General features: G+C 37.6%; 1 protein-coding gene across 2 annotated transcripts in view; it reads left to right on the top strand.

The window, feature by feature from the left end:
* Positions 1 to 15,100, top strand: part of LOC107757428 (syntaxin-8-like) — a 61,249-nt gene that overhangs the window by 10,741 nt on the left and 35,408 nt on the right. The window contains exons 6-7 of one of the 2 annotated variants that reach the window (XM_016574899.1): positions 458 to 550; positions 9,684 to 10,020. In XM_016574899.1, the coding sequence (XP_016430385.1) occupies positions 458 to 550; positions 9,684 to 9,745 (155 nt within the window). In that variant the 3' untranslated portion in view covers positions 9,746 to 10,020. Of the gene's footprint in view, positions 1 to 457; positions 551 to 9,683; positions 10,021 to 15,100 lie in introns of those variants that run through there. The other variant, XM_016574898.1, reaches the window with a different exon arrangement.

Genomic DNA, 15,100 nt, shown 5'->3' with positions numbered 1-15,100 from the left:
AATAAATTTCATAATTTAAAAGTTTAGTGCAGAAGTATCGAATCGGTATCGATATCGACGATACTGCCTTGAAAAATATCGGTATCGTATCGAAAACAAAATAAGGGGTATCGCCCATCCCTATGGCTCACCGTGGCAGCTGCCTCTGTCAAACGTGACATCAGATCACACTATATGTAATTTAAATGTCAGAGATGCCAACACCCTGCTGCTAATGCTTTTCTCTCTCTCTGAGGCTCATTTGGATGGAATTTATGTACTTTTCTATTGTTTTTCTGACCCACATGAGATGAGCATTTAGCTTGTCCTTCAACGCCTCATGATTTGCAAGATGTAAACCACAGGAACATAAAATATGCGCATGTTAAACCATCATTTTTTAATCTTTTATTTTTTTTCTTTCTTTTGTACAATTCTGTCTAAATATGTCTCTATTCTCATGCGTCTTTCTCTTTAGCTCAGGATGCTGGCCTGGATGCTCTGGCTGCAGTCATAAGTAGACAAAAACAGATGGGTCAGGAGATCGGCAATGAGCTAGGTGAACAGAACGGTAAGTAAAAAGCGCAGTAGCCTGTATGTGACAGCTCTGGCTGAACATTCAGATGTTTTTCTGTGAATAACGTCTAATTTGCGGTCAGCTTGGTTTTACTTTGTCACACAGCTCTCTCGCTACACTACATACAGTGGGTACGGAAAGTATTCAGACCCCTAACCATGAATGAATGCATATTTGTCATTTTAACTGAACTTAGGACTGGTGGTGGTGTTTAAGATATTGTTGGTCATAGGTAATAGTAATTATTATTAAAATATACTACTACTACTATTATCTGCTGGGTTCATGAATATTAATCACGTTGTCAGCGTTCGCTCGAACTGATTTGCTGAAATCAAAACAGGGACGGTAATAGATGAGAATAGATAAGAGCTAAGAGCTGTTTGCGCATTGGCTCCGTCCACTGCCGAGAAACCGGCATATCTTCTGCTTGTTCTTAAAAGCTGAATAATTCTAAATGAACTCTGTTATTTTGACAGGAAAATACAACAAAGAATATGGTTTACATGTAGCGCGTCGATTCAGCGTGGTATGCAAGACTCTCGTTCTCTCTCTTTGCATGTGTGAGAAACACAGCGCTATCAGTAAAGCGACGGCGAGTCATGCGCCTTCACACTAGTTTACGGTACGTCAAATACAGGTGCGCTGCGTGCTACATACTGCGCATCCATTGAGTACATGACATGATCCATTGAGCGCATCCAAATAGTACAGATCGCTTGACGGAGAGCGAAACTCTCAAGCGCTCAGTCAGCGTGTTTATCGAGTGAAAATCTGTGTTGAACGCTGCTTACACACATACTGGCTTGTAAAATCTAAGAATTTATTAGCCAATGGCTAATGTTAGACATTATTTAGTCGCCCAGAGTAAGATTTAGTCGCATATGCGAGTGATTTACTCGCAGTGTAGAGGGTTGCGTGAGTTGAGTGAATCGTTACATCCGTAGCTCTCACGCAGTGAAAAATATATTGAAATGAAGCAAAGAGGAAACTGACAACGCGCCGACAGACAAGAAAGAGCAGGTTACTTTTGGTATGAAACAAAACTCAACTTTCCAATTTTGTCTTTTTTTTTTAAGAAATTCAAACTATAAATACCGTTTTGTGGCATGTGTCGTGACCGATCACTGGAGCGCCTCAGTTCAAGCGACGTAAACCGATAATCTCTTCCTCTTTACTAGTTATAGCACAAAATAAACATGAATGAACATCAGAAGGCATCTTGTTTCAACCACGCAAAGACATCAATACACACCATTTTTCAAGTTCAAGTTCACCGACATTAATCTACTCTCCTGTCTGGCTTGTTTGTCAGACAAAATGGCAGACTTTGTGTTATGATTGGTTAGATCGCCTGTCAGTTAAACTCCGGCGAAGGGTCAATTCCAAGTTTTACATTTCCTCTCTGTCAGATAATAGTCATTCTGCACTCTGTGATGTTTAAAAGATGTTAAAGCGTTACTTTGTGATGCTAAAAGCTTGATAGGCAGAGATAAAAGTTGAGTTTGTAAGTTTTTTAAAAATGTTTTTGCTCACCCAGGCTGTATTTCTTTGATCAGAAATACAATAAAAACTGTAATGCTGTGAAATATTATTACAACTTAACTGTTTTGTATTTTAATATATTTTAAAATGTAATTTATTCCTGTGACGGCAAAGCTGAATCAGCCATTACTTTACTCCATCATTACTCCAGTCTTCAGTGTCACATGATCCGTCAGAAAGCATTTTAATGTGCTGATTTGGTGCTGAAGAAACATTTCCTATAGTATCACAGTTGAAAACAGTTGCAGCAGTGCTAATTAATATTATTCTTTGATAAATAGGAAGTTCAGAAGAACAACATTTGTTTGAAATAGATTTTTTATCAATGTCTCAACTGTCACTTTTGATCAGATTAATGCATTCTTTCTGAATAAAAGTATTAATTTATTAAAAAAATTATCTTACTGACCAAAACTTTTGAACAGTATTGTAGGGGAAGACAGCAGGAGGCAGGGGAAGAAAGGATGGTAAAGAGTTGAGTGGAATTTATATTATAATTGTATTTTTTTTTTTGTATTTGTATTTTTTGATGCAAGTTCACCCTCCTCCCTGTTGCTTTTGTTGGCACAGTGAAGGTTACCCACAATACTTTTTCAGGGGGCAGCGTAATTACTATGGACCACTTCCAGTGTCACTACTCTTTCCTGTCTGCTTCAGCAACTGAAAAGAACTTGAAAAGAGTCGTATGTTTCCAAATGTTTCAAAGGTCACATTTGGTACTTTTATTAAATAGAGATGATCAATTAATTTGGCTTGGGAAAAAAGGAACTGTTTTGTATGTGCGTCCAGAGATTAGTTATATAATACAGTTTTACATAGCCTAAACAAATCTCAGGTTCATCATCGTGGTGACCTTCTGGTGGAGACTAATGCTGGGAATTGCAGGCACTTGGCTGCTTTTCACCATCTCTGTCCTGTCTCAGTCTATTCAGGGCTCAGCGTGATTGATTTTGTCTGCTTCTTGCTTACCCCAACTAAACATAGGAGTGAGAACAAATTATTTGAACGGAACCTCAATTTTTCTCCCTTCTTTTTCTAAAGAGTGCAGCATCAGTGCTTTCTAGAACAGGAGTTTTTAGAGCAGTAATTGAGATTGAGTAGTCTCTGTTTCGTAGGCTCACATTTAAGAGCTGATAGAGTTATGGTTCTGTTCTGCTCTACAGTCCAACAAACCTCCCCTGGATTTCATCTGCAAGAGTATTTTACTTGCAGATAAAACGCCTCTCCCACATGCCCATTAAAATTCTGCTTTCTTCTGGAAACCAGCCTCATGAAGAGCTGTCACAGAATGTCTTGAGTATAGAGTCTTCTATCTCAAGTCACAGACAGTGACTCAGCAGAAGGGGTTCCTTCCAAAGTGCTGTAACTTTGTGCTCCTGATGCACTTTAAATAGTTTATACAGCACCTGAACAGTGTTTACAGAAAGCATTCATGTTGTTACTTTTTTCTCCAAATTATGAATCCATATTAACATATTTAAATATTTTTTCACCATTCAGTAAATTCATAAGTTCAAACACATTTATGATTAACATGTTTGATAAATTCATCTGATTAAAGGCTGGAATATACTACACGACTTTTACACGAATTGGAACATATTTTAAAATGCTAGACATTATACACTTAATGACTTTGTAAACAGTCACAAAGGAAAAACTGGGCATCATACACTAAACGACTGAGGATCGTACACTACCAGACTTTAAAGTTGTTCCGTTGCACCTTGTTGCTAGGAGACGTGTGACAAATGAACACAATGTGTTCTAAAATCAGCTGAAAATATTAAACATCTTTGATATCCTCCGACTGGATGGAATCAAAGCCTGAAGCTAAAAAATCGGAGTCTGTGACCATCATACACTGCGTGATTTTTTATGAAATCTGTCGACTCAAATCTGCAGACTGGCTCTGATTTTCGGCAACTAGCATCGACTTCTCCAGACTGTAAATTGGAGGAAAATCGGGGCAAAAGTCATGTCGTGTATTCCAGTCTTAACACAATAAATGCAGTATTTGTTTTTTCCACTTCCTGAGTCTATGCTAATGCTAAGGCGCAGTCACATTAGCTAAATTTCAGCAAAATTTTGCGGGCAATAAAGGTCCATTGTAGATTATCAATAGTGTAATGATCTACAGCTCACACAGAAGTCACTTTCAAACCAAGCAACTCAAATTTGCATGACCAACTGATCTCAATGCAAAATCAATGCGAGTGGGGAAATCTTTTGCCCTCATGCGAAATTCCAGATTGTGTGGATTCTTATTAAAAATGACTATTTCACCAGCAAAAATTAGCTGAATTGGCATTTTATAAGTATTGACATTGGTGATATTGTACTTCATTAAAAGATGCAATTTAAACAAATATTTAAATATTTATACATTTAAAATATACTTCTTTATGCTCTAATCTACATTTAGGGTTGATTAATCACCGAAAACTGTGTGTTTTAAATCGTTAAATTTCAAAATTCACAGCTCTAGTGAAATGTTTAAAGTCTGAGCTTTTTATTTAGTCTTGGGTACTTCATGGTTGTTCTATATTTAAGAACAAAGTAAGTTTCAGTAATTCTATGATCTTTAAGTATTGGAATTTTAAACCAAATTAGCATTTGCACAATGTATTTTCCTGATAATGCTAGTTTGGATTGAAGTCTGGGCTCTGACTGGGCCATTCCAGCAATGCTAACTTCTTTTTTCCAAGCCATCCCTTTATAGTTTAGCTGTGTGCGCTTGATTATTGTTGCACTGGAAAATGAATCTTTACTCGAAATGCAGATCTCTGACTGACTCAAACAGCTTCTCTTTAAGCATTTACCTGTACATGGCTCTGTCCATGTTGGTCTTGGTGCCAACAAGGTTTCCAATTGCTCCTGCTAAAAAAGCAACCCCAGAGCATGATGCTGCCACTACCATACTTGATGGAAGAGATGGTGATGCCTTGGTCTTGGGCCATATTTGGTTTGTGCCAAACAGTCTCCTTTGCTTTAGGTGAATCAACTCGACCCTGGACTAATCAAACCACAAAATTCTTCCAGAAGGTTTGGAGTGGCTTAAAAGTTTCATCACATGGCTTCTAGCAAACTTGAGCCATGATGTAATGTCGGCCTTTTTCAAAATTGGCATTCTTGTAGCCATTCTCATGAAGAGAGGCAGAAAAAGTGAAGTGTTGAAAGAATTGTTGATGTCTACATAGTTTCCCCCATTTCATCCCAAGAACTCCGTTTTGTCAGCATTGTAGCAGGCCTCTGATCATTTCTCTGGCAATTGACCTTCTGGCCTTGATTAGTCGATCTGGTAGATGGCCTGATCTTAGTAATGTTTGGATTCTGCCATGCATTTTCCGTTTGGTCACAATGCACATCACAGTGTTCCTTGGCAAACATGTGACTCTTCTAGTATTTTTATATCCTTCTGTAGGACGTTTGTTCCTCAAGACAATTTCATTCAACAGGTGGTTCCATGGTCTACATAAAAACACAGGACTGATCTGTTTCATTTGTGAGATGTCAAAATAGAACTAACTCAATATAACTTAGGGGTCATTCAAAGTAGTTTTTTTTGACTACAGCACACATTTCATCACAGCTTTCTGAGTATGTGCCTGCATACATCAGGGTCCAAGATCATCAAGATTGGACCATGGATGATTGGAAGAAAGTGGCCTGGTCTGACAAATTAAGATTCCTGGTGCATCAGGAGTTAGGGCAACTGGATGCACTGTTGGGTGGACACAGGCCGGTTATGCTGTGTTGTTTTTTTGGGACACTTAAGCCCCATTATACCAATAGCACAATCCCTGACAGCTGTCAGGTATCTGAACATCGTTGCGGACCAAGTGCATCCATGCATGGCAACTGTGTTTCCTGCCGGTGATGGCCATTACCAAAATGGCAAGTCGTGGCCTAATGGTTAGAGAGTCGGACTTGTAACCCGAAGGTTGCGGGTTCGAGTCTTAGGTCCGGCAGGAATTGTCGGTGGGTGGAGTGAATAACCAGCGCTCTCTTCCACCCTCAATACTACAACTGAGGTGAGACCCTTAAGCAAGGCACAGAACCCCCAACTGCTCCCCGGGCACCGCAGCAATATAGCTGCCCACTGCTCCGGGTGTGTGTTCACGGTGTGTGTGTGATCACTACTGTGTGTGTGTGCACTTGGGTGGGTTAAATGCAGAGCACAAATTCCGAGTATGGGTCGCCATACTTGTCGCCACACGTCACTTCACGTAATGCGCCATGCCACACTGCCAGAATTGTCAAGGAGTGGTTCGAGGACCATGATGGTGAATTTCTGTTAATGAATTTCTCGAATGTTCTGAATTTCTTGAACATTTGTGGTTCGACTTGGAAAAGCGGGTTCGCGCTACATCACCACCACTCTGCAATGTACGGGAACTGGAGGACCTGCTGTTGACATTATGGTACCAGATACCCCAGGAGAAAGTTTTTTTGTTTTCTTTATAAAACATTTTATGTATTTTATATGCAAAATATATAGTTGCTTTTATAGTTCAGGAAGGTGGTCCTTGAAGGGGATCATAATATTTGTATAAAAAAATTGGAAAACACCATTTTAGATTATATGAAGATTAATCTAGAATAGCTCCAGTCTCCGTTTATGCAAATGAAAGCAACCTTCGGAGCGACAACCAATACGATTAAAGATGAGATCTGACATGATCCATGAGCTACTGTTGTGATGGCTACTGTAATCATTTTATGTAAGCGTGCTACAATTTTATTTGACATGTTTCTGACTACTTTTATGAAATTATGCATAGTAAAGCACATTGAATCATTGAAAAGCCTGTAAAATTGGCAATTAAATGTTTTGAAATGCATTATTTGTATGAAAGCAAAGACAATCTTATAAATCATCAGATATAGTGAATAAATGTACCATATTAGCCATGTTATTAATATTTTAATAATAATATTGAGTTATTGACCACTAGTATAAGTAGACAAGTGACCCACATGTGTCTTTATGCCTCTTCTTTTGTTCCTTTCCTTTTAATACATACGCTACTGATGACATGTTTTGGCTCTTACTGTCTCACACACACACTTAAATTGCAGTCAAGACCTCAGATACCACAGTAAGGAATTCAGAAGGTCAGCTGATTACTAATGGTGCTGTCTAGCGGTAGAGGAACAACCCAAGGACTTAATCTGAGAATTGAATTGCATCGGGTTGATTTGTGCTCATAACTCCAGTTTCCTCAGATCTGGACTTGTGAAACATATTCACCGTTTCTCTTTTAACTACATGAGGTAGCGCCTATAAAAACCCACAGCTCCGTTTTCTATAGAAAGACGATAGTGTTTTTTGGTGTGCATTATTTGAGTGATCATCTGAAAATGACTATATATCCAGAATAAGGCATCACTGTTCCGACGGCGTGCTTTAGCCGCTCCATTACAGTCTTGTATTATATGACATGATCGACAGTGTAACAAAGTAATAAGATAGTTTAATGCCCTAAACGAGACAGCAGAAAATGGATCGCTTTTACAAAAAGGGCAAGAAAAAAAGCTTCTTCCTGTTGCCGTATAACCTTCTTGTCCTCTCGCATGTTCTTTTTTTCTTTGAATGAATTTTTTCCCTCCCAAAAACACTCTAGTTCTCTAACAGTGTTTTACTGTAAATAGATTAAACATTTGATGTAGGAAGTGAGAGGAAGCACTGATTTCCTTTTAAGGCCAGGGCTGTGAAGGGTGGTCAGTAGTTAACATGACTCTGATGCTTCCTGCTGACTCTTGAGTACTGTCAACATACTGGCAAAACTGGCCTGGCTCAGACATTCTGATATCCTGGTGCTGACCATTTAACCCGAGCCGGAAAGTCAAAAGGGAGTTTACGTGCCCTGTTCATTTGACTGGTACTGAGCTATTTTAAGGACAAAGTGAATGTATTGTCCAGCCCGGGGTCGTCACATGTGGTTGCCACAAGCCCGCCGGACGCTCCTTCGTCGAGTCCGCCGGCCGCGCTGTTCTCAAGCCCGCCCGCCTCCGCATACTCTAGGCCGCCGCTCACTCGTTTCAGAAAGGCGGGGCATAGAGGAGAAACAATAATGTACAGTATGTGGAAAATAATGTGTTTTTGAACCTTAAACCGCATAAACACATTTCATTACACCAAATACACAAAATAATGTTCTTTTTAGCAGCATCATATGACCCCTTTAAATGATTATCATTGCACTTAAAGGGTTAATTTATCCAACTATTTTGAAAATTCTGTCATCATTTACTGATCATTTGCAAGCGAATTAGACTCTTTTCATCTTCAGAACACAAATGAGAATATTTTTAATAAAACCTGGAGAGATTTATAATCTCTTTATAAAATTTGAATTAAACCAGTGGAGTCACATGGCTTACTTTCACAATGCCTCTTTTTGAAGCTTTGATTACAAAGTCATTCAATGGATGGACAGAAGGTGTTATTAAAAAATATTTTGTTTGTGTTCTGTAGATGAGCTCTAAGGGGTTTGTAGCGACATCAGGGTGAGCAAATGATGCTTCATTTTTATCCTAGGCCTATATCTGTAAATACATTGGGGTCCGAAAGTAAATAAGATTGAAAATCTGAAATGCAAAATTTAATATATCCTGGAAATATACTGTGTATGTGTATATATATATATATATATATATTGTTTTTGACAATTTTAAAACAAAGAAACATTGTGAAGTAAAATGGAATAATAACTTTTTGAGGTTCTTCACTGCTTTTTATGTCCCTAATTAATTAAGCAAATTTGTACAAACACTGTACAAACACAATACACATTTTCTTGCTTCCATCGAAACACGCAAGATTCTCTTTGGAAAATTGTCATTATACTGGATAACATGAATCACCAGGTTTTGCTCAAATTTGTCGAGTTCATTCATGATCGAGTAGTCATTAAGTCAGAAGGAGGGACATATTAAATCCAATTTAATTTGAATCATTAATTTTACTCTTAACTACAAATGGTAGCTGTATTATATGAGGGAAAAATTATAAACAGAAGCATTTGCACTAGTGGTCTTTTTGGAGATTATTGGTCTTATTTGCAGATGAGCCAATCACCCCTTACATTCACATGAAACATGCTTTATGGAATGAACTCTATATGTGTTTAACACTATACTGTCTTAACTGCAAAAACCCAAGAAAACAGACTCAATTTAGCTTCCAAATACAACATGGCAGCAATTATTCCTCTGTGTGTTACAAAAAAAGTCCTATATCAACAAAGTGTTACTTTTTTTGTGTTGAAAGTCAACATCGTTTGAGTTTATTGGTGTGGATGGTTCTCAGATATTTGACCTGGAACTATGACATCAGCGCGTGTCATTGGCGGGTGAATTAGTGCGGTTATTTGTGATGACTGTGCACTGCAAAAGAGCCTTTTTTTTTTAGAGGGCAAATTAAGTTGAAGTTTGCTAGGTCAGTACAAGGTGCCTCATGTTACTGGCAATACAAGGGTCATGATGGCATGCCAAAAGTTTATGTTATTTGCTGTTTAAACATTCATTGGTCTTTGGGTGAGTATACTTATGCATTTTGCTCGGTCTTTTTTCTTAGGGTGGTCAACCTGGTCAATGAAACAGCCAAGTTCATTTATATTCTACACTCTGGATTATTGATTGATATTTTAATGATATGCTGCAGACTGGAATGTGCCACTGAGAATTTCATTGGAACTCTGTTACAATGACAATAAAGTAAAGTATGTATAGCAATGTTCAATTAACATTAACTCTATATGGAGATTCCGTCTTTATAGGGATCTCAGTGTGTCCTTCTATAAGGCCTTCAGAAGAATTACTGCTGCTTGGTTTGTTACCCACCTTAACCTCTCCTCATATTTTAGAAATAAACCCATCTGAAGAAAATGCGGTCATGTGCTAAATATTTCTCAGATGGTCCTCACACTCACTGACTTTTTCTCATTTAGTTAATCACCCTCATCTCAGTTTTAAATCTGAACGGACTCTATTTTGCCAGTATTTTTTACTCAAGTGACTTGTATAGGAAAGAAACAGCACTTCTGTTGAGACAAGTTTGGAAACTCTCCAAAACCGTCATGTTGTGGTGATCGACTGCAAAGACTACGATGAGTCCTTCAGGGTGAAACTATCATGAATGTTGTTTGTGTTGAGGAACTGAATGCAATGTGATTTACAAGCTGAGGTTATGAGGGTTTTCCTGTGTGTTTCACGTATAACGACCAGTCTTTGCGCTGGCAGATATGTCATGCTCTAGAGCAAATAGACTCTGTCTGTGGTGAGGTCCATAGAGGAAGCAGACAGGCTCTGTACATGGCAGATCTACTGCGGATAGAGAGAATGCCAGAAGTCATAAAACAGTCACAGATAAAAACTGAGCTGGAGGTCCAAGAGCAGAGTAAATCTAGAGCATCCCATTGATTTGTTTAATATGTCATTGTTGTATATCTAAATATGAAATGGATGTCATTGAATCAGCATTTTGATAGATATTAAAATTACTGCTTTGCTCAAATGCACACACTGTTGTTTCTAACGGAATAGTTCACCGAAAATGAAAATTCTGTCATCATTTACTCATCATGTCATGTTATTTCACACCCGTTTGAGGTTTTTTCATGGAACTCAAAAGATGAATTTCTGAAGAATACCCTACCACTCCAAATTTGGGGTTGTTACTAGGGCTGCACGATAAATCGCATGCGATATTTAACGCGCATCTTGTCAGAAAGCCGGTTCTGTAATCAGCGGTAAATCTCCATCACGTGCGTGCTTTCACATTGAGCAGCATTAACTACACAGAGCCGTTGTTCACTGACGAGCTGCACAAAAAATCGCGCGAATATGAACGTGGTTTTGCGCAGCTCGTCACAATGTGAAAGCATGCACGTGATGGAGATTTACCGCTGATTACAGAACCGGCTTTACTCATAAGATGCGCGTTAAATATCGCATGCGATTTATCGTGCAGCCCTAGTTGTTACTGTTTTTAATGTTTTTGAAAAGCTTACCAAGGCTGTATTTATTTGAACAAAATGCAGTAAATCAATAATATATATATTACATACATACATACATACAATTAAAAAATATATTTTATTGATTGATTTATTTTAATTTTTCAGTAGCCATTACTTCAGACTTCAGTGTGACATGATCCTTTAGAAGTCATTTTAATATGCTGATTTGATGCTTGAGAAGCATTTATTAATATCATTATCTTATAATGTTTAACAGTTGTGCTGCTTGATATTGTTGTGGAAGCTGTGATAAATTTTTTTCAGGATTCTTTGATAAATAGAACGTTTAAAACCACTTATTATTGTATTTATTGTGACCATTTAAAAACCTTTACTGCGATCAATTTAATGCATCCATGCTGAACAGAAGTATTTATTAATCAAACCAAACAAAAATAACTATGACAATTTTTTTTTAAATTGGAAGATATCCATATATTTTTATTTCCTTTTGAAGGATGCAGCATCTCACACAGCTGTGATGCTTGTGCTTGTGGCCTCAGCTATATCCCTGGCATCAGGAGACCTTTAGTAGTCTGATATCTTTTACACTGCACAAATACTGTCAGTAGTTTTTGAAAGACTGTACAGTTTATATAAAGCCAGGGTGCAGTAACTAACTTGTGCTTTGTAACTTGGTAACAGAAACAAAACAGACAGGAACTGCATTATTTTGCAGCTGTATTTTATTAGTTTCAGGCTTTTCAAATATTTAAAGGCTTCATATCGTCTCCATGTTTTTTTTACTACTTGTTTTTTAACATTCCTATTAAAGTCATATCACTTTTTCCAGCTCTGACAGATCCGACATGTGCACAAAGGGCAGCGTATCAGACTGCGAGTTCCAAAGCTAAAGAACTGTAAAAAGTCGAAGGATGTTGTCGTTGCTGGCTTCTGTTGCCATTCTTTGTTGGAGTGATAAAGAAACAGAGACGAGACAGTGGGAAGGTTTCTCCATCTGCATCTCTGGGGCAGGCCTCTATCCATCATGTCTCATCTCATTCTCTCTTCATCCCTACTTTCTCACTCCTCTGCTTGGCCTCAGTGTCAGCCTGTAGTGACTTACAATAAGATTAGGGGGCCTGAGCCAGGCCTCCCAGCAGAGACCCATGAATAGAGCATGTTTGGGACGTCTGACGACTTGTGTAAAGGTAGCATCATCAATCACAGCTCTCTTTATTCTCCATGGTTTGATTCATTCACTAAGGTCTTTTTTCTATGGCTATCCCACGTGAAACAATACAGCAAAGAAGTTTTTGTTGAAAAAGGAAATTCTAATCACACATAATTAAGATGAATATGAGTTGTGGTTTGTCATTTTGTCATCCTGACAGAGATATGAGAAAGACTGAATAAGATAACGATGACAGTCATCCTAGAAACACAAACTGGCCACAACCTGAATTCACATGAAATAGAGCTCTAGATTTATTATGATCGTCAATGCTGATTGATGCTGCTAGTTGTGGTTATATGGTAAAGCCATACACTGAAGTGACTTGTTAAGTGCAGACTTGCCAACCTGTACGCATTTTGCGTAGCGGGTACGCATTTTGACCTTAAAGTACGCTGGTACGATTTGTCACTCTAAACTACGCAAAAACCCGGTGACCTGTCCACGCGCAGTAAACAAGCAACAGAAAAAGATGAGGAGTTCAACCAATCAGAGCGTTTTCCGTGTTTTTTTATTTCTCTCCAAACTGGCTGTGTTTGTGTGTCCGTGAGTCGTGCGCTGAGATGAGGAAACACCACTGTTGCCAGCTCTCGCGAGACAAATAAGCAACCGCAGCTTCAAAAACAAGCCCAAAACAAGCCCAATATTTTTTGATAATTTATTATCATCAATATTATTTATCAATAGAATACAGTGAACATAAATGAAAAGAAACAAAGTTGCTTGTCAGGGTTTCCTAACAAGCAACCATATTTTTTAAAATAAGGAAAAAAATTTTTTTTTAAAAACCGCAACCCGAGATTTTTTCACGCAACTTTACAAAAAAAGAAGCCCAAAGTCGCATATAATACGCGGACTTGGCAACTCTGAGAAACACGTGTATGGTATTTCCTGGAGTCGTGAGCTGTATTTCTTCTGTGATGCATATGTGGACTTTCTGCGCAGGGGCGCCCTCTAGTATCCAGTATGAATGAAACAGACATTACATGTGTTCATAGCACTAAATAATGGCCAATCTATAAAAATAATACTTCTCTCAAAATAAATTTAAGGTAGACATGTGATAATCCATGTTATTCTACAGTGTACAACAATGTACTGGAGTTTTTCTTAAAGTATGCTGGAGTTTGTTTTTTTTAAATAGCATTTAAAATCGCTAAAAAGAGCTGTTGTGCCAAACCATCAGAACCAAACTGAAAACTGTGTTTAAAAAACTGAGGTATTTATTGAACCTTGGGCTAACTGTATTGTTGCATTCTGTTTACTCTAAAATACTGTATAACAGGAATATCACAAACTGAGTGCAGACTCCGAGTACTAACCTATGAAAAATATTTAAAATGACGTCTAGCATTTTGCACATTGTGCAATTACGATTTTGACATTAGCCATCAAGGAGCTTCAAGTAATGTAGGAATAGGCTATATGACCCCCGGTATCACCCCATATCCGCCCCCCCCGTCACACTGATGGTACTAAAAAATTTTTTCAAAGGTTGGCAGGTCTGTAAGTGGTTCCTCATGCGGATGAACTTGATGTTGGCTGTTCCCAAACCTAGTGAGCTTCTCCCTCAGGCATTGTTGTTCCAAATGATTCCAACTTAGAGGGCTTTCACACTGGCAGTTAAGTTCAAAACAGGGTGTGGTTTGCATGAAAAAATGGTCATGTGAAAGTTGTCATGTGGACCCCAACCTGAGACTACCTGAAGATAGGGCTGTGCAAAAAATCGATAATATCGCGTTCATAATCGCAGATGAATCGCCTTCGATTATAAACGCGATATTGCATAGCTTGTCAGTGATCTACGGCTCTGTGTATTAAATGCCGCTCCATCTGAAAGCATGTGATGGAGATTTACTGCTAATCACAGAACCGGCTTTACTAACGAGATGCGCATGACAATCACATGCGATTTATCGTGCAGCCCTAAAAAAATGAATAATTTTGACGGCATTGATGAACCTGTAGTGGTTTCTGCGGTGGGGAAGAAACGTAAGCTATTAATAAGATTAGTATTGACCAAGTTCAGAGGCTGTCATATGTGGATCAACTTACTTTGTTGTGTATTTTCAACAGTTTCAATATGAAAAAAAAAAAACTTTTATATTGATTCAATGGATTTATTGCATTTTGGGGAAAAATAATCAGTTTTTATAATAAATCTTTGAAAATCAAAATCTGGATTTGAATTTTTAATGTTATTATAACCTAAAGATGCTATGTGAAAGTTTGAAACAGAAAATAGTGGTTTTAATCTTGCCACTTTCTTGGTAAAGAAAACACATTTTTACTCAAATTAATCAAAATGGATTTATAGCGTTTTGGAACCAAACTCTTCATTTATTGTTAAAGCTTTATACAAATAAATTTGAATTAAATAAAAAATTTTCTCTACAGGTTTCTACATCTAAATAGTGGTCAGATTAAAGACATACCTAATATAAAGTCAGTGTTTATTTTTTCAGATATTTTAATAATTTTCCTTGGCTTTACTACAGTAACAATATTAAAGCTGATTGTTTAATTTTGCAAACAACATGTTTTTATTAGTGCTGTCAATCGATTAAAAATAATTAACTAATTAATCGCACATTTTTCTGAAATAAATCGCGATTAATCCCACCTAACATTAAAGTTTTTAAATATACTTTTATATTGCAGTAATTTCACATTCAATCTTCAAATTAATGTACAAACAAGATAAAGACAGTATATTTTTTAAATATTTGTATAATGGCATCTTTTTTTTATGACCAAAGGCCAGTATCAATGATGCCAACACTGATTTCTCTATAAAGT

The sequence above is a fragment of the Sinocyclocheilus rhinocerous genome, unplaced genomic scaffold (genome assembly GCF_001515625.1).
Source record: "Sinocyclocheilus rhinocerous isolate Xijiao unplaced genomic scaffold, SAMN03320098_v1.1 scaffold1134, whole genome shotgun sequence".
Taxonomy (NCBI): Eukaryota; Metazoa; Chordata; class Actinopteri; order Cypriniformes; family Cyprinidae; genus Sinocyclocheilus; species Sinocyclocheilus rhinocerous.
Note: the sequence above shows the minus strand (reverse complement) of the source record. Positions and strands in the feature narration are given on the sequence as shown.